Source organism: Sciurus vulgaris, assembly GCF_902686455.1.
Source record: "Sciurus vulgaris genome assembly, chromosome: 18".
Lineage (NCBI taxonomy): Eukaryota > Metazoa > Chordata > Mammalia > Rodentia > Sciuridae > Sciurus > Sciurus vulgaris.
The window spans coordinates 14,007,826-14,025,410 of record NC_136479.1 but is presented as its reverse complement, the minus strand read 5'-3'; the positions used below and the strand labels follow the sequence as shown (position 1 = coordinate 14,025,410).

General features: G+C 47.1%; 1 protein-coding gene across 3 annotated transcripts in view; it reads left to right on the top strand.

The window, feature by feature from the left end:
• The window catches only part of TMC7 (transmembrane channel like 7), a 48,109-nt gene extending 30,524 nt beyond the window's left edge, over positions 1-17,585 (top strand). Inside the window, exons 7-16 of one of the 3 annotated variants that reach the window (XM_079120854.1) lie at positions 2,851-2,998; positions 3,884-4,057; positions 5,996-6,153; positions 7,984-8,104; positions 8,377-8,474; positions 10,087-10,273; positions 10,953-11,083; positions 13,908-14,063; positions 15,683-15,862; positions 17,078-17,585. In XM_079120854.1, the coding sequence (XP_078976980.1) occupies positions 2,851-2,998; positions 3,884-4,057; positions 5,996-6,153; positions 7,984-8,104; positions 8,377-8,474; positions 10,087-10,273; positions 10,953-11,083; positions 13,908-14,063; positions 15,683-15,862; positions 17,078-17,102 (1,378 nt within the window). In that variant the 3' untranslated portion in view covers positions 17,103-17,585. The remainder of the gene's footprint in view (positions 1-2,850; positions 2,999-3,883; positions 4,058-5,995; positions 6,154-7,983; positions 8,105-8,376; positions 8,475-10,086; positions 10,274-10,952; positions 11,084-13,907; positions 14,064-15,682; positions 15,863-17,077) is intronic. The other 2 variants (XM_079120853.1, XM_079120855.1) reach the window with 2 other exon arrangements.

Here is a 17,585-nt window from a genome sequence, read left to right as displayed (position 1 = left end):
CATATTAAGAAAATTGTGCACCACGATCAAGTGGGGTTCATTCCTGGAATGCAAGGATGGTTCAACATTTGTAAATCAATAAACGTAATCCATCATGTCAATAGACTTAAGGAGAAGAATCATATGGTTATTTCAATTGACGCAGAAAAACATTTGACAAAATACAACACCCCTTCATGCTCAAAACACTAGAAAAAATAGGGATAGTAGGAACATACCTGAACTTCGTAAAGGCTATTTATGCTAAGCCCATGGCCAAAATCATTCTTAACGGAGAAAAACTGAAACCATTCCCTTTAAAAATGGAAACAAGACAGGGATGTCCTCTTTCACCACTACTATTCAACATTGTCCTCGAAACTCTAGCCAGAGCAATTAGGCAGACTAAAGAAATTAAAGGGATACGAATAGGAAAAGAGGAACTTAAGTTGTCACTATTTGCGGATGACATGATTCTATATTTAGAGGATCCGAAAACCTCCTCCAGAAAACTTCTAGACCTCATCAATGAATTCAGCAAAATAGCAGGCTATAAAATCAACACGCATAAATCTACAGCATTTTTATACTCAAGCGATGAAACAGCTGAAAGGGAAATGAGGAAAACAACTCCATTTGCAATAGCCTCAAAAAAAAAAAAAAATACTTGGGTATCAATCTAACCAAAGAGGTAAAAGATCTCTACAATGAAAACTACAAAACACTGAAGAAAGAAATTAAGGAAGACCTTAGAAGATGGAAAGATCTCCCATGTTCTTGGATAGGCAGAATTAATATTGTCAAAATGGCCATACTACCAAAAGTGCTATACAGATTCAATGCAATTCCAATTAAAATCCCAATGATGTACCTCACAGAAATAGAGCAAGCAATCATGAAATTCATCTGGAAGAATAAAAAACCCAGAATAGCTAAAGCAATCCTTAGCAGGAAAAATGAAACAAGGGGTATCGCAATACCAGAACTTCAACTATACTACAAAGCAATAGTAACAAAAACAGCATAGTATTGGCACCAAAATAGACAGGTAGATCAATGGTACAGAATAGAGGACACGGACACAAACCCAAATAAATACAATTTTCTCATACTAGACAAAGGGGCCAAAAATATGCAATGGAGAAAAGATAGCCTCTTCAACAAATGGTGCTGGGAAAACTGGAAATCCATATGCAGCAGAATGAAACTAAACCCCTATCTCTCACCCTGCACAAAACTCAACTCACAGTGGATCAAGGACCTTGAAATCAGACCAGAGACCCTGCATCTTATAGAAGAAAAAGTAGGTCCAAATCTTCACCTTGTTGGCTTAGGATCAGACTTCCTTAACAGGACTCCCATAGCACAAGAGATAAAAGCAAGAATCAATAACTGGGATAGATTCAAACTAAATAGCTTTCTCTCAGCAAAGAAAACTATCAGCAATGCGAAGAGAGAGCCTGCAGAGTGGGAGAATATCTTTGCCTCTCATACTTCAGATAGAGCACTAATTTCCAGAATATATAAAGAACTCAAAAAACTCTACACCAAGAATACAAATAACCCAATCAACAAATGGGCTAAGGAAATGAACAGACACTTCACAGAAGATGTACAAGCACTCAACAGATATATGAAAAAATGTTCACCATCTTTAGTAATAAGAGAAATGCAAACCAAAACTACACTAAGATTCTATCTCACCCCAATCAGAATGGCGATTATCAAGAACACAAGCAACAATAGGTATTGGAGAGGATGTGGGGAAAAAGGTACACTCATACATTGCTGGTAGGACTGCAAATTAGTGCAGCCACTCTGGAAAGCAGTGTGGCGATTCCTTAGAAAACTTGGAATGGACCTACCATTTGACCCAGCTATCCCACTCCTCGGCCTATACCCAAAGGACTTAAAATCAGCACACTACAGAGATACAGCCACATCAATGTTCATAGTGGCTCAATTCACAATAGCCAGACTATGGAACCAACCTAGATGCCCTTCAATTGATGAATGGATAAAGAAACTGTGGTATATATATACAATGGAATATTACTCAGCTATAAAGAATAATAAAATTATGGCATTTGCAGGCAAATGGATGAAATTGGAGAATATCATGTTAAGTGAGATAAGCCAATCTCAAAAATCCAAAAGAGGAATGATCTCACTGATAAGCGGATGATGACACTTAATGGGGGGTGGGAGTGGGACAAGAATGGAGGAAGGAGGGACTGTATAGAGGGAAAAGAGAGGCGGGAGGGGTGGGGGGGAAGGAAAAAAATAATGGAATGAATCAAAAATCATCACTCTATGTAAATTTATGAATATGCAAATGGTATGCTGTTACTCCATGTACAAACAGAAACAACATGTATCCCATTTGTTTACAATAAAAATAAATTTTAAAAAAATTATCGCAGATAGAAAGGAGTCGACCATGGGAAGAGTCAGAGAACCCTGGAGAGAGTAGTGGGAACTTTCAGGTTCCAAGGCTCTGAGGCAAGAGGAGGGATTCATGTATTTGTGGACAGGACAGAAAACCATTGCAGTTTTATAAAAGAGTGAACACAAGAGAGGAAAGATGGCAGAACTAGATCATGTAGTATCTATAGGCTATATCAAGAGTTGGACGTCACTCAAAGTAGAAGACGTATCGAAGTTACTCGATGATAGGATTTACTAGATGTATAAAAGAAAACTGTTTTCAACAGCTATACTTGGTTAGCTGTGACGCACATTTAGAATGGTCCAAAACTCGACCCTATCAGAATGGGCCAAAAATACAGCCGTGTCTAATTTTTTAGATTTTTGGGGGCCTGCACTTTGCTTCTGCTCTTAAAAGGAGGATATTTGTGTTTGGGGGGTCAGGTCCGTGGAAGGGTTCAAAATCAACCTGATTCGGAGTGAGGAGCACTTTCAGAGTTACTGCAACAAGATCTTTGCAGGCTGGGACTTCTGTATCACCAACCACAGCATGGCGGACCTGAAGCACAGCAGCTTGCGCTATGAGCTCAGGGTGAGTGCTGCCAGGTTTCCCCTGGGGGGTTCTCAGCATCCCGTTCAGGCTTTGGGAGGCTGTTGACAGCTTTTAGAGGCTTCAGATGGGCCACCTGTCTCGGTGCTTAGCCCACCTCCCCTCTGTCATCATCAAGACTTTTGGCAGCAAACCACTCATCAGGGTTGATTCCCTTGAATCCATGCAGAGGTTCTGGTGAACGGGGGCTGGGAAGGGAGGCAGGGCCACGCAGTGGGTGTCTTTCCTCCACCTCCTGCTGTCTCACACTGTTATTTCCCCACTTGATGAGAACCTGTTGTTAATGTTGCTTGTGCCAAAGAAATGGGACTAAGGAGGGAATGCTATCAGGATAGGGTAGAGTGGAGAGATTATGAAAAAGGACAAGAGAATTTCCAAATTAAGGAGAGAAGGAGTAATAAAGAACATTTTGGTAAAATCCACCAAAAAATAGAGTTGGGGACAAGCAAAACCAAAAGGTGACGGGGGTGGGGGGAAGAATCAAATTGAATGTATTATTTCTTACACTAAATATGAACAGATCAAATTTTCCTATTAAAATCAAAGACTACCAGACTGACCTTAAAAATAGCATCCACCTATGTGCTGTTTAAAGAAATGACACTATGTGAGCAATGTCATTAATAAATTAATGATGTAGTTTACATATTTATTACAAAGCCTAATTGCAGTCTTATATAGGAGCCTCTACCTTGATATAGGCCATTAATAGACATAAAATCTTGTTGGTCTTAGTCTGGGAAGTTATCTTCAGGGATGTGAATATTTACAGGAAGTCTTAAGAATGGGTGGGGAGAATATCACTCTATATACCCCAAAATGTCTCTTTATCCCCGTGCTCACAAATGAGCTTTCTCTGGTCCTCAGGCAGATTTGGAGGAAGAAAGAATACGGCAGAAAATAGCAGAAAGGACCTCAGAAGAAACGATACGCATTTACTCTTTGAGACTATTTTTGAACTGTATTGTTCTGGCTGTTTTGGCGGCCTGTTTTTATGCAATCTACATAGCAACTATCTTCTCTCAAGAACACATGAAGAAAGTAAGTACCAACTTGCACTCTGGGTGCTCTGGTTGGGCAGCAAACCTATGTGGTAGATACCCACATCATATCTGTGTACACATGGAGATTGAAGTTTGGCTGATAGAGAACTGAAAATCGGAGGTGATCAATGTCCACTTTTTTTAAAAAAAGTATATTTTTAGTTGTAGATGGACACAATTCCTTTATTTTATTTATTTATTTTTATGTAGTGCTGAGGATCAAACCCAGGGCCTCACACGTGCTAGGCAAGTTTTCTACCACTGAGCCACAACCCCAGCCCTCAATGACCACTTCTAAGAGAAATTTTAGAAAGCATATAAAGTTGTTTTCGACATACCCATTCTTCTGGAAGTTCACAATACCCAAAGTTAGGCTGAACTGCTTGCATTTTATCTCTACTCCCCTACTTACTAACTGGAGCCTCAATTTACCTAAAATCGTGGTGTTTTTAAAAATCCAGGTTGAGCTGGGCACAGTGGCACAAATCTGTAATTCCACCTACTTGGGAGGCTGAGGCAGGAGGATCTCAAGCTTGAGGTCAGTCTGGACAACTTAGCAAGACCCTGTCTCAAGATAAAATTAAATTAAAAAGTCTAGGGGTGTGGCTGAGGCAGACCACTCTTGGGTTCAGTCCCTTAGTAACACACACACACACAGACACACAGACACAGACACACACACACATACACACACACATAGACACACAGACACACACAGACATACACACACAGATACACACACACACACAAACACACACACAGACATACACACAGACACACACACAGATATACACACACACACACATAGACACACACACACACAGACACAGACACACACAGATACACACACACACACAAACACACACACAGACATACACACAGACACACACACAGATATACACACACACACACATAGACACACACACACACAGACACAGACACACACAGATACACACACACAGACATACACACATAGACACACAGATACACACAGACACACACACACACAGGCACACACACACACAGACATATACACATAGACACACAGACACACACACACACAGGCACACACACACACAGACATATACACATAGACACACAGATACACACAAAATCCAAAATCCAAGTTGGTCTAGTGGCAGTACTTTGTGAAATTGATCATCGGGGCCCAGTGGCTCTGCCATCCCCCCTCTGTATGTTCAGAGAGCTCACCACCACGTCCACACTCTAGCCGGAGGGAATGGGGAGAAGGAGCTGGGGAGGGTCACCTTCAGGGTCACAACCTGGAGTTGGACTTAAAACTTCCACTCAGGTCCCTTGGCCAGACTGGGTCATATGGCTGTACCTAGCTACAAGGAAAGCTAAGCAATTCAGGGTTTTTTGTTTTGTTTTTTGGTACTGGGGATTGAACTGTGGCCCTTTACCACTGAGCCACATCCCCAGCCCTTTTTAGGTTTTATTTCGAGCCAGGGTCTCACTAAATTGCTGAGGCTGACTTCAAACTTGCCATCCTCCTGCCTCAGCCTCCCGCGTTGCTGAGATGACAGGTGTGTCCCTGCTGCAGTTTAGTTTGTATCCTGGGTAGCTGCACCTGCACAGAGGCTAAGTCTGTTACTTTGGATGAAGGAGAGATTGCACTTGCAATTCAATCAGCACTGCCTCCTTGAAAATACTTAAAATTTCCTATTCATACAGAATATGTGGATTTTTAAAAAACATTTTTCCTTAGTAAGTCTAATAGAGTTCATTTTTCCTCCGGCATGGCACTGGGTATCTGTTTGAACATCAAAGCAAGGAGATGGCCGGTGTTCACAGGCCATGTTGAAGGGCAAAGCTGTTCTGTTTGCCCGACATACATAGTTGAGTTTTTCAGTTCATTCATTTTGCCATTTTTTTTTATTATATTACCAACCAATACCCTTTATTATCTTCCTAGGAAATCGACAAGATGGTGTTTGGAGAGAACCTCTTGATACTGTACCTACCATCCATCGTGATCACGCTGGCCAATTTTATCACCCCTATCATCTTTGCCAAGATCATCCACTACGAGGACTACTCCCCGGGCTTTGAGATCCGGCTGACCATTCTTAGGTAGTGCCTAACTGCGGCCCACTCACCTGCCATGGCAGACATTACCAATCAATCGTGGCACATTTTCCTGCCAAGCTGGGTGGGTCCTCCTTAATCTTCATGAAGGAATGAATTTGTGCAAGCTGTGAAATCTCTTTGACTTCAAAGTATGCCTAACCAGTATTGTACCTTGGGTCCACGTGTTGCGTATTTTGACAGCTGAGGGGACAGGATGGGACCCTAGGAAGAGGCATTGCTGGGAATGTGTCAGAATTGACAGGTTTACATAAGGCAGAGTCTGCTGAGGTCACTCAAATGAGCAGAGAGGACAGACTGGGGGAGGACTTTGCAAAATGTGAGCGTTTTTCTTTCACTTCTCAAAATATCTGAGATTGCATTGCAAATATTCCAATATTTTGGAAATTTTCAAACGGAGCGAATGGCATCGTGAGCACCCATCTGCCCATCGGTAGCTTCAACTGTTCCCAGCCTTCTTCCCGTCTGGCTTCACCCTTCGCCTCGATTATTTTAAGCCAGGCTCAGACGACAGGCCCAGTCTCTCCACCTGTAGCACCTCAGGAGCCCTCCTGGTGACCAAGACCGGTTTTACCATCAGCATCATCGCACCGCCCGCAGCCGAGCCAGTGTCCCGGGTGGGGCAGCAGACGGCTGCCACACGGGTCTGCATGGGGCTGTGGGCCCCTTGCAGTTGTCGGGCCCTGTGGTCCCTCTTATTCCCTTAAGAATCCCTCCTCACCGCTCTGCCCTTGATCTCGAGGGTCATTTGTGCTGTGGATGCCGCTGGTTTCTGAGTTTTATTTGTGTCTGATCACGGTGTGTCCCTAGGGCCTCTGGTGCCCAGAGTCGCCCTGAGCGGCTGTGTGGTCAGTTTTCATCAGGTCTCCATTCTGATTCCTGGTGGTGCCGGGTGTCCCCACCTGTCACATCTCCCTGGAGGCACGCGTCAGGCGGGACCTGTGCAGGAATGAGGGATGGCGAGCAGGTGGAGGGTCTGGGGCTGCTTTTTACCTGCCCCCCGAGTTTAATGTTTCTATTTAACTTAATTACAAGTCAAATAGTAGAAGAGTGTCTTAAAGGGGCGGGGAGAGAGGGAGAGAGAGAGAGAGAGAGAGAGAGAGAGAACTCTCCTCATGCATCCAGCTCTTCCCGACAGCCCACAGGAACAGCCAGGGTACTGGTCCACCCAGCCATCAGTTCCTGCAGTTGGTACCAACATTTTCGTTTTAACTTTGAAAAATAGGATCATGTCCGTGGGATACGCTAGAGTTAGCTTTCTTCCCCTTCCCACTCTATCAGATGTCCCTCGGAGCTGGTATGCAGAAGACGCGATTCCTTCTTTTCAGGAATGCGTCGTGTGCCCGTGTGTGACTACCTCACCAAGGAATTAGGACTTTCCAGCATTCCCATCTTTTTTTCCTGCCTTTAAAAAAAATGGTAGTAAATTCTATATGGCATCCAAGTTACCATTTTATCGGGTGCAATTCAACAGCCTTAAGTACATTCCCATCATCACCGTCCCTCTCCAGAACCTGGTGTCCACGTGCAGGTGGCCTGTGGTCGGGCATGGTGGCATACACATTCCAACAACTTGGGAGGCTGAGGCAGGAGGATCGCAAGTTTGAGGCCAGCCTCAGCAAATGAGCAAGACCCTATCTCAAAATAAAAATAAAAGGAACTGGGGGTGTAGCTCAGTGGTCAAGCCCCCCTGAGTTCTAGCCCCAGTACCAGAAAATACACAAATCGGAGGTGGCCTCGGCCTTCTCTAGCCCGGGTCCTCTCGCCTGCCTGCCGGAGGCCCTGCTCACCCTCGCCCTCTCCTCCTTCCTGAAGGTGTGTCTTCATGCGGCTGGCCACCATCTGTGTGCTGGTGTTCACGCTGGGCTCCAAGATCACATCCTGTGATAACGACACCCTGTGTGAACTCTGTGGCTACAACCAGAAACTCTACCCGGTGAGCCGCGGGCGTCCGGTGGCCATAGAGTCGTGGTCAAGAGCAGCAGCCCCCAGCGCCGTGGGCCGGGCTCACAGCTGCACCCCTTTCTCGCCCCAGCCCTGAGCAGAGCTGCCCCTCGTCGTGCCTGTTCAGGGCTTGGAAACCGGAGTCTGTGCTGGAGGCCGGGGGCGGCGGACTGTGGAGACGCGGAGCGTCTGGGGAGGGGTCTGGGGCTGTCAGCTCTGCCCTAAGCAGGCTCTCTCACGCTCTCCTGCCCTCTTCGGTTCCAGTGCTGGGAAACCCAAGTCGGGCAGGAAATGTACAAGCTGATGATCTTCGACTTCGTCATCATCTTGGCTGTGACCATCTTTGTGGATTTCCCAAGAAAGTGAGTGAGGGCCTCTTCCACCGCGCCAGACCCTCTCCTGGAGGCCACTCCCTACAGGGTGCCCAGTGGCTCCCACTGCAGACCCGGAGCTGCTGTCCATGCCCCGCTCTGCTCACTGCCCCTTCTAAGGCGCCCCAGAGCACGGACCCAGGCCGAGCACGGACCCAGGCCGTCTTCTGAGTCTTCCCGACGCCCACCTGCTGGCCGCTCGGCGGGGCTCCCTCAGCGGGACCCCGGAATGCTGGAGGCTGGTTTCCAACCGCAGCCCTGCCTCCCGCTACTCACGTGCCCTGGGCTCGCTCCCTCTTGCCACCTGTGAGACTGGGGATGGAAGGAGGACCCGGTCGCAACCTTGCTGTGAGGGTGAAGTGAGATCATATAGGAAGAAGCCCCAAGAACCCTCCACGGCCCAGAACCCAAGAAAACCCTCACCGTGGCCTCGTGCCTGTCCTGGCTGCGTTGCTACTTTTACCCTCCTTAGTATCTTCTGAACCCAGGGGTATCTTTGATCACGTCACCACGCGTGCAGAACCTTCTGGCTTGGGCCAAGAGGTCCAGTGAGACCTTAAAAATAAATATTAAAAAAAAGAAACTTTGAAAAGAATATACAAATATAATAGAAATATGTACTTGTTAAAAATTAAATAAATAGAGGAGTCTGGAGAATAGGGGAGGTTTTTCCACAAGGGTGCCCCGGCTACCCCAGTGTTACCCTTCCTCTGAGGAAGGCGCTGTGAATGCTCCCAGGGCACATGGGGCGGTTCTGACACGTAGACGCTCGTATCTACGGAAGCGTGTGCGTAACGGTGCACAGTCTTCCTTGGTTCCTTTTTCTTTTCCAGTACCGGGGACTGAACCCCGGACCTTGTGCACGCTAGGCCGGCGCTGGTCCACTGAGCTCCATCCCTTCCCAGCTTCCAGCCTTACGGGAAGAAATCTCTGCTTCCCCGGAAAGGGATCCCGGTTCTCCCACGTGGGCCTGCGTCTTGCTTCCCGCCTCCCAGCCCTCAGACAAACAGAATAGCACGGAGCACGGCCCCGCCAGGCACGTGGAGTTTCCTCATCCGTCTTAAAGGACGCACATTTCACGGTGTCCCTGGCTTTTCGTCTATGCAGCCAGCCCCGCCGAGGGGACTTTTGCTGATGGGGAGCTCTGCTGTCGTGAACAACCGTGTTGTTCCTCTCAGGTCCCCGGGCCTGGGGCTTTCTCCAGGGAGCTTCTAGGATCCTGGGGAGTGGCGTTGGGAGGTGGGAGGGTCCCTCTGTGCGGAGGCTCAGTACTTTATGTGCTGAGTTGCACGCCAGGGTCCAGAGGCCTGCTGGGTCATTCCTGTCATCACCACTCCGTGAGGTAGCCCTTGGCATGAGCCACCCCCAAATTCCAGGTGAGAAAGATGAGGCTTGAAGAGATCAAGAAGCTCGTATTGATCGGGCTGCTAAGTTGAGGACCTGAGTCTCGGAACGTGGCTCGATGGCTCCAGAGTTCTCTCTTCTGTGTGTCTGGCCTGCGACAAACCAGTTCCTGTGGGGATGACCTGGATTTGGTGGCTGTGTTTCTGTGACCTTGGCAGACACCTGCAGCCAGGTAAGAAAGTCTCCGGTCTGTTTCCAGGCTCCTGGTGACCCACTGCTCCTCCTGGAAGCTGATCCAGTGCTGGGGACAGCAGGAATTTGCCATTCCGGACAATGTCCTGGGCATCGTGTACGGGCAGACCATTTGCTGGATCGGAGCCTTTTTCTCACCCCTCCTACCTGCAATTGCGACCTTGAAGTTCATTATCATCTTTTATGTGAAAGAGGTAAGGGGAGGTGGGAGTGGGGGCTTATACCCTGGACCGTGCCACTCCCCCCTCCAGTGTCAGAGATGGAACCCAGGGCCTTGTGCGTGCTCTACCAAGGAGCTGCATCCCCAGCCCCAAAATATTTACTTTTAACATGTAGGAAAAATAGACATGCTTGTAAAAAAAATTTCAAGCAAAACAATTCTTAAGATATTGTAGATCCATTTATACAAGTTTAAATTCCTACAAAGAATAAGTCCTTTAAAAATTTAAATGAGTTCATACCATATAAAGTTCTGAAGTCTGTCATTTTCATTTCATAGTGCCTCATGAGTAATGTAATGCTCTCTCAACCTTTTTACGGGCTGTATGGTATTCCACTTTATGGATGTACTTTAAACCTTTAAAGAATCCCATTGATACCTATTTAGGATGCTTCCAGTTTGCTCTGTCATCAACAGCAGCAGTAAATCTCCACATACATATGTTTGGGCCCATTTTTCTTATTTCATAAGCATGAGATTCCCAAGACTGGAGTCTGGATTAAACATTTTTCATTTTGATTTATACTGCTAGACTCTCCTCTAGAAAGGTTAGACTGATTTTCATTCCCGCCAAAATGTGTTAACTGACACAAAATGTGCTCACTGACTCTCGTGGGTGCTGAGTACTCTTAACTTTTCTTTTTCCTCCTTAGCTGAGTCTTCTTTACACCTGCAGACCCTCCCCAAGGCAATTCAGAGCTTCCAATTCCAATTTCTTCTTCCTGTTGGTGTTGTTGATTGGACTGTGTTTGGCGATAATACCTCTGACGATCAGCATGTCCCGGTAAATATGACTCGGCTTTCTAGGGCACTCCCTTGCTTGGTAGTGCGTTCCTCATTTATGTTAAAGGGTCCATGCATTCTTTGTTGACTCTTCTCACAGTGTCCCACCTGCAGAGGTCAGTGAATCCCTCTTGGCTTCTCCAGGTGCCCACCTCCCTTCAGAATCTCCCTCTGGACCCCGGAGGGTCTTGATCCAGTTCCGGAACTTGGCATACAGTGTGGGCGTCATTTTTGTGAAAGCCAGAGGGTCTTTCCTAACCTGCTCCCTTTTTTGGGGACCTCTCTTCTCATCCCCTTTTGGATTGTTTGTTTCTGATTATCAAAGTGATGCGTGGTCACTGTAGAAGACCTGGAGAGTCGGGGAAGGCAGAAAGGAGCAAGAAGTTGCTCTGATTCCTGCCAGTTTGGTTGAGAGAGGGAGTCCCGCACCTAGCAGGCATTTACTAAATACCTTCTGCATGCATTGAGCTAGACACAGGGATATGAAGACCATAGAGACATGACCCAGGTGGCAGAGAATCCACTGTGGCCCTGGGGAGAGCAGAAGTGCTCTGGACTAGGGATCAGAAGCTGAGAGCTGGAACCTTGGTGATATGGCTCTGTATGTGACAGCCACCTGCACCAGAGGCCAGCGGGCTTTCCATAAAGGGCCAGGGAGTAAACAATTCAGGCTTTACAGGCCATATGGTCTCAGCAGTTACTCACTCTGCTGTATCATGAGGGTGGCCCAAGGCCATATATAAACAGACAGGCATGCCCGTGTGCCAATAAAACTTTATTTATAAAAAACAGTCATGGGCCAGATTTGGCCGATGGGCTATAGTTCGCCAATCCCTGACTTAAACTCTCACGGAATTCCATTTCATCTCTTTAAAAGACTAAAGCATTGAATCCCTTTCTCAGATTTTTAAAAACTTTTTTGATGATTTAATTCTACATTCTCACTGATTTTTGCCTTATAGTAATATTTAAAAAATTAAACAGTACAGAAAATATGACTTGAAGAGAAAAATTGCCAGCACATACAAAACTCTTATTCTTTTAAATAAATTTTAATAAATGCATTCACATGGCACAATATTTAAGAAGTATAAAATAATACATGGTGGAATTCATTTTCTAACTCTGTTTCCAAGCTGCTTACTTTCCCTGGGAGACAGTCAGCCCTGTGACCATCTGCGTCCTCTCTTCAGTGATTCTTTAGTGTCCAGTCATATGAATGGACCATAAGGTGTTCATCCATTTTCTTAAATGGCAGTTGGGTTGTTTCCAGGAATTTATTTTTATCTGTAAAAACAGGGCTGCAATGAAAAATTTTGCCAATAGTCTTTGTGATATAAATGTAGGCCATTCTTTCCTGTCTTAATTTGACTGTTTTTCCATTGTAATTTTTAAAATTCGTACTTTTTAGATAGTCATGATAGTAGAATGTATTTTGACTTTTTTTCTCCGCTTTTTGTTTTGAAAAATTTCAAATCTATGGAGAAGTTGAAAAAACAAACAACGACATGCATATACTTTTCAACTGAATGTCCCAGTTAACACTTTGCTGTGTTTTTTCCCTACATAATTTTTGTTTTTTAATGATGTGTGATTTGAAATTAAGTTATAAGCACCCTGCTATTTCACCCTTAAATACTTCAGCATGTGGGTCCCCAAGAACCCGGAAGTTCTCCTGCATGCATACCCATGGCAACATTGTCACACCTAATTAACTTAGTACTAATATTCCTGCCGTTTTCAAATGTTTTCCACTTGTCCCCAAATTGTCTTTTCTGGCTTTATTTTTAAAATACTGCTCTTTCAGCTTTCATACGTTGCTTTCAGTTGTTATGTCTGCTTCAACTAGGCCTTCGAATAGTTTAGACCATTTTCAGAGTTGAATTATGAGGTTGGAGCGTAGCATCCCTGCATTCTGGATATATCTGGTTTTCTTTTCTTTTTTTTATAATCTCCTTCTCCCATTTGAGAAGACCTTTCTTTTTTTTTTTTCTAATTTATTTTTATTGTAAGCAAATGGGATACATGTTGTTTCTGTTTGTACATGAAGTAAAGGCGTACCATTTGTGTAGTCATACATCTACACAGGGTAATAGTGTTTGATTCATTCTGTTATTTTTTCTTTCCCCCACACCCCTCCTACCCCTCTTTTCCCTCTATACAGTCCCTCCTTCCTCCATTCTTGCCCTCCTCCCACCCCCCATTATGTGTCATCATGCACTTATCAGTGAGATCATTTGTCCTTTGCTTTTTTGAGATTGGCTTATTTCACTTAGCATGATATTCTCCGAATTTTATCCATTTGCCTGCAGATGCCATAATTTTATTATTCTTTATGTCAGAGTAATATTCCATTATATATATATACCACAGTTTCTTTATCCATTCATCAATTGAAGGACATCTAGGTTGGTTCCACAATCTGGCTATTGTGAATTGAGCAGCTATGAACATTGATGTGGCTGTATCTCTGTAGTATGCTGATTTTAAGTCCTTTGGGTATAGGCCAAGGAGTGGGATAGCTGGGTCAGATGGTGGGTCCATTCCAGGCTTTCTGAGGACTCTCCACACTGCTTTTCTGGTTATTTCCTTACAAGACATTTCACTCGTTTTTCTCTCCTGAACATCCTTTAAACTGGCAGTTAGGCCCAGAAACTTGAAGAAAATCTTAGGATAAGCACTTTTGACCAGAATATTCCAGAAGGCCAAGGAGTGAGGCCCTTCCTCTGAGGCCTTTATTAACAAGACATGCTGGGTGTTATTCAGCGGTGGGATGTGGCCTGTGCGGCAAGCCCGACGCAGAGCCCCCTGCTCATCTTCTGCAGCATCCCTTCCTCAAAAGCCTGTGGGCCGTTCACCAACTTCAACACCACCTGGGATGTCATCCCCCAGACGGTGAGCACCTTCCCCAGCTCGCTGCAGTCCCTGGTCCATGGCATCACGTCGGAAGCCTTTGCAGTGCCTTTCTTCATGATCATCTGGTGAGTGAGAACCGCCCTGACCCTGGGAGTTATCTCCCACTCAAGCACATGACTCTTCCATGGGAAATGGAGGGTGTGCTAGTCAGCTCTCCATCACTGTGACAAAATGCCTGAGATAGTCAGCTTTAAAAGGAAGAAGGGTTTATTTTGGCTCATGGTTTCAGTTCATGGTGACTTTGCCCTGTTGCTTTGGGCCTGTGGGGGCACGCTGCCTCATGCAGAAGCACGTGGTAGAGGGAGTCTGTTGACCTCATGGGGACTGGGAAGCAGAAAGGAAAGAAGGGGCTGGAGTCCCAGTCAGCCCTTTGAGAGCATACCCCCTTGTAACACAACTTCCTTCCACTCGGCCTCACCTCTGGAAGGTTCCACCACATCCCCTGGTGCCTTGGACTGGGGACCCAAGCCTTCCACACATGGGCCTTTGGGGACATTCCAGGTTCAAACTATAACAGAGGGTCGTCTGCTAGACCTGACGAGTCTCTGAGCCTCTGTGAGCCTTTCCCATCTCTGAAACAGGCCTGTTTGTGATCACTCTTCAGAGAGTCATCATGTAGCTTCAGAAAGAGCACCCACATGAGGCGCCGAACCCCATGCCAGGCTTATGAACACCCCAGAAATGTGGCCCTTGCTTCACATGGCCAGGACTCCCCCAGATCCCTTGCTCTTCAAAAAGTTGCACAGAGAAGAGCTCCAGGTGAGGAGCAGGCATGTGACCCTGGTGCTGCCATCTGGAAGCCACAATAACTGGACTTGATTGTCCCTTACACATCCTGACTCGGGACAGCATCCCAGTTACACTGTGGTGTCGATATTCTCCCAGTGAAGCCCCATTGTCATGCAAGTAGATAAAATAAAAATCCTCAGGTTCTTTGCTGAGATTAATAAAATGACTCGTGGGAGCCACGCAGCCCTTCCGGCTGGGACGCCTGAGACCCAGGGATCCAGCTGCTGTGTCCTGGTTGCTGCCCTCCAGCTGGGCCTGGTGCTGGTTGTCTGCTCTGACCAGAGTATCTTTGGAAGTTGTTCTCTGCCTGGGTCTCACAGGGACCTGCAGGCAGGGATTCCAGCATCTCCTGGTTACTTGGCCCTCGTCTTATTTGTCCTGTCTAGAGAGACCAGAGAGAAAGCCTCTTCCCTTTGCTAAACGAGCTTGTCCGCTCTTTTCCTGGGGCCCGCCCTCTGCTGCCCATGCTGCTTTCCCCAAAGATCAAGAACATCAACTACCTCCATTTGCAGTCTACATAGAAGACAGGAGCTAATTTTTGATTGCTTTCAATCAAAACTGGATTACCCCGTGCTTGGCTACCTCTGGGTCTGATTGTTATTCCCAGTTTCCAGACGAGGAAACCGAGACGGAGAGGCTGCAGTGATCACCCACAGCCACTTAATGGCATGCTGAGCTGACTCTCTGGACCATCTCCTTCCCTCTCCCTATCACCCTGCCTGTTCCAGGGGGACATTGACAACTTTTCCTATGACCTTAAAAAGCCCACAACCCGGTAAAAACTCCACGGATGGGTTCTGTGCTCGGGGGAGATGACTTTTCGGTCTTTTATTTTCTTTCCCTTGCCCTTGCCTGTTCTTTTTTTTTTCTTTCTTTCCCTTGCCTGTTCTTTAAGCTCAAACAAAAGAAAACCTGCTCCAGGCGGAACGCGTCGGGCTGTTCCTCTGGTGGCCTCCCGGTGCGGACGCCCCGTGACCTGTCCGTCTTGCCTTGCAGCCTGGTCATGTTCTACTTCATCGCCCTGGCCGGAGCTCACAAGCGGGTGGTGGTCCAGCTCCGGGAGCAGCTCTCCCTGGTGAGGAAGCCCAGGCCCCAGGGGAGAACCAGGTCACGGTGTGGAAAGTCGCCCTGCTCTTGGGGAGGGAGTGGCCCTGCTGCGGCTCCCACCCGCCACCACTGTCCCCAACCCCGCCTTCAGGCCCGGCCCCCTCCAGCTGCCTTCATTCATTTGGTTCACTCATTCCTTCACCAAGAGAAACGAAGCTGCTCAGTGGGCACAGAAGTAACAGCAGCAAGGCACCTGTGACTGGGCCACCCTTACTGTAGACGCTGGTCGCGGAAGGCGGACTCCAGGAGGTGTCTTAGTCAGCTTTTTCACTGCTGTGACTAAAAGACATGACCAGGACACTCGTAGAGGAGGAAGGCTTTATACAGGGGCTCGTGGTAACGGTTTCAGGGGTCTCAATCCCCAAGAGGCAGACTCCATTCCCCAGGGCTGGAGGTGAGGCAGGACATCACGGTGGAAGAGTGTGGTGGAGGGAAGCAGCTCACCCCATGATCAGGAAGCAGAGAGAGAGAGAGACAGAGACAGAGAGAGAGACTCCACTTGCCAGATGCAAACATCTGGTGGGATTCCCACCTCCTCCAGCCACACCCACCCCTCCAGTTACCACTCAGTGAATCCCTATCAGGGGATTAACTCACTGCTTGGGTTAAGACTCTCAGAACCCAATCATTTCTCCTTTGACCCTTCTCGCACTGTCTCAAATGTGAGCCCTGGGGGACCCCTCACCTCCAAACCATAACAGGAGGTGCCCCTGGAGCTAAGACTTGAATGACAGGAGGAGCCGATTATTGGAGGTCCTCACTGGGGAAGAGAGTAGGCTGTATAGACTGCAGTGAGGGAATGAGCCAGGCTCTTCCAGGGTACAGGAGAGGGGCGTGTGTGTGGCAGGAGGGGAGAAGGAAGAGGTTCCTGTGGCATCAGCCAGAGTCACAGTGTCGCCTGGGGACCTGGCAGGAAGGTTGGGTTCTATTCTGGGTATGGTGGGAAGCCACTGCAGAGTGTTAAGTAGAAGTCAGATGTATATTTTTGGGAGCTCACCAGTGGCCGTGTGCACACGGGGGTGTGGTAAGGGACACAAGTGAAAGAGACCAGATCAGAAGCCACAGCAGGAGCCCAGTGGTGGGATCCTTAGCCCTGAGTCCGAGAGGCGACTCATTAGGTGGAAATGATCTTCGCATTCTAGCGCGGGAAATGTGACTTTTTCAAACTCATTTCTGGTTTTAGGAAAGTCGGGATAAGCGCTACCTGATCCAGAAACTAACGGAAGCCCAAAGGGACCTGAGGAGCCATTAGGCTGGGCGTGAAGAGGCTGCGCTGTGTGCATCTCACTCAGGTGGCCTTGCGACTCCGTGGTGCCCACGGAGCCCACCTGGGTTTGGAGCAGAAATGTAAAATATGTTTTTCTGGAGTTCGGGCTTCTCCTGACGGGACTCCGTACGTTTGGCTCTGGTGGCTTTTCACGTAACCCAGCCCCATACGGTGCTTTCGGTGACGCGGGCCCAGCGCCGAGGCTGCCTGCAGACCAGTAGCTCAGCCAGGACGACCGTGGAAGGGGACTTCCGAAGGCGCAGAAGCCTTCCCCTCGGAAGCCAGTAGCAGAGACACGTTTGTTTGTTTTTTTAAAAAAAGCTGTTGTCTCTCAAAGTTAATGAGAGGTCATCCATTTCTGAAACCGGGTTTCTTTTGAACTCTAGAAACTGAAGTGTTCCTAAAGAAAAAAATAGTGTCCCTC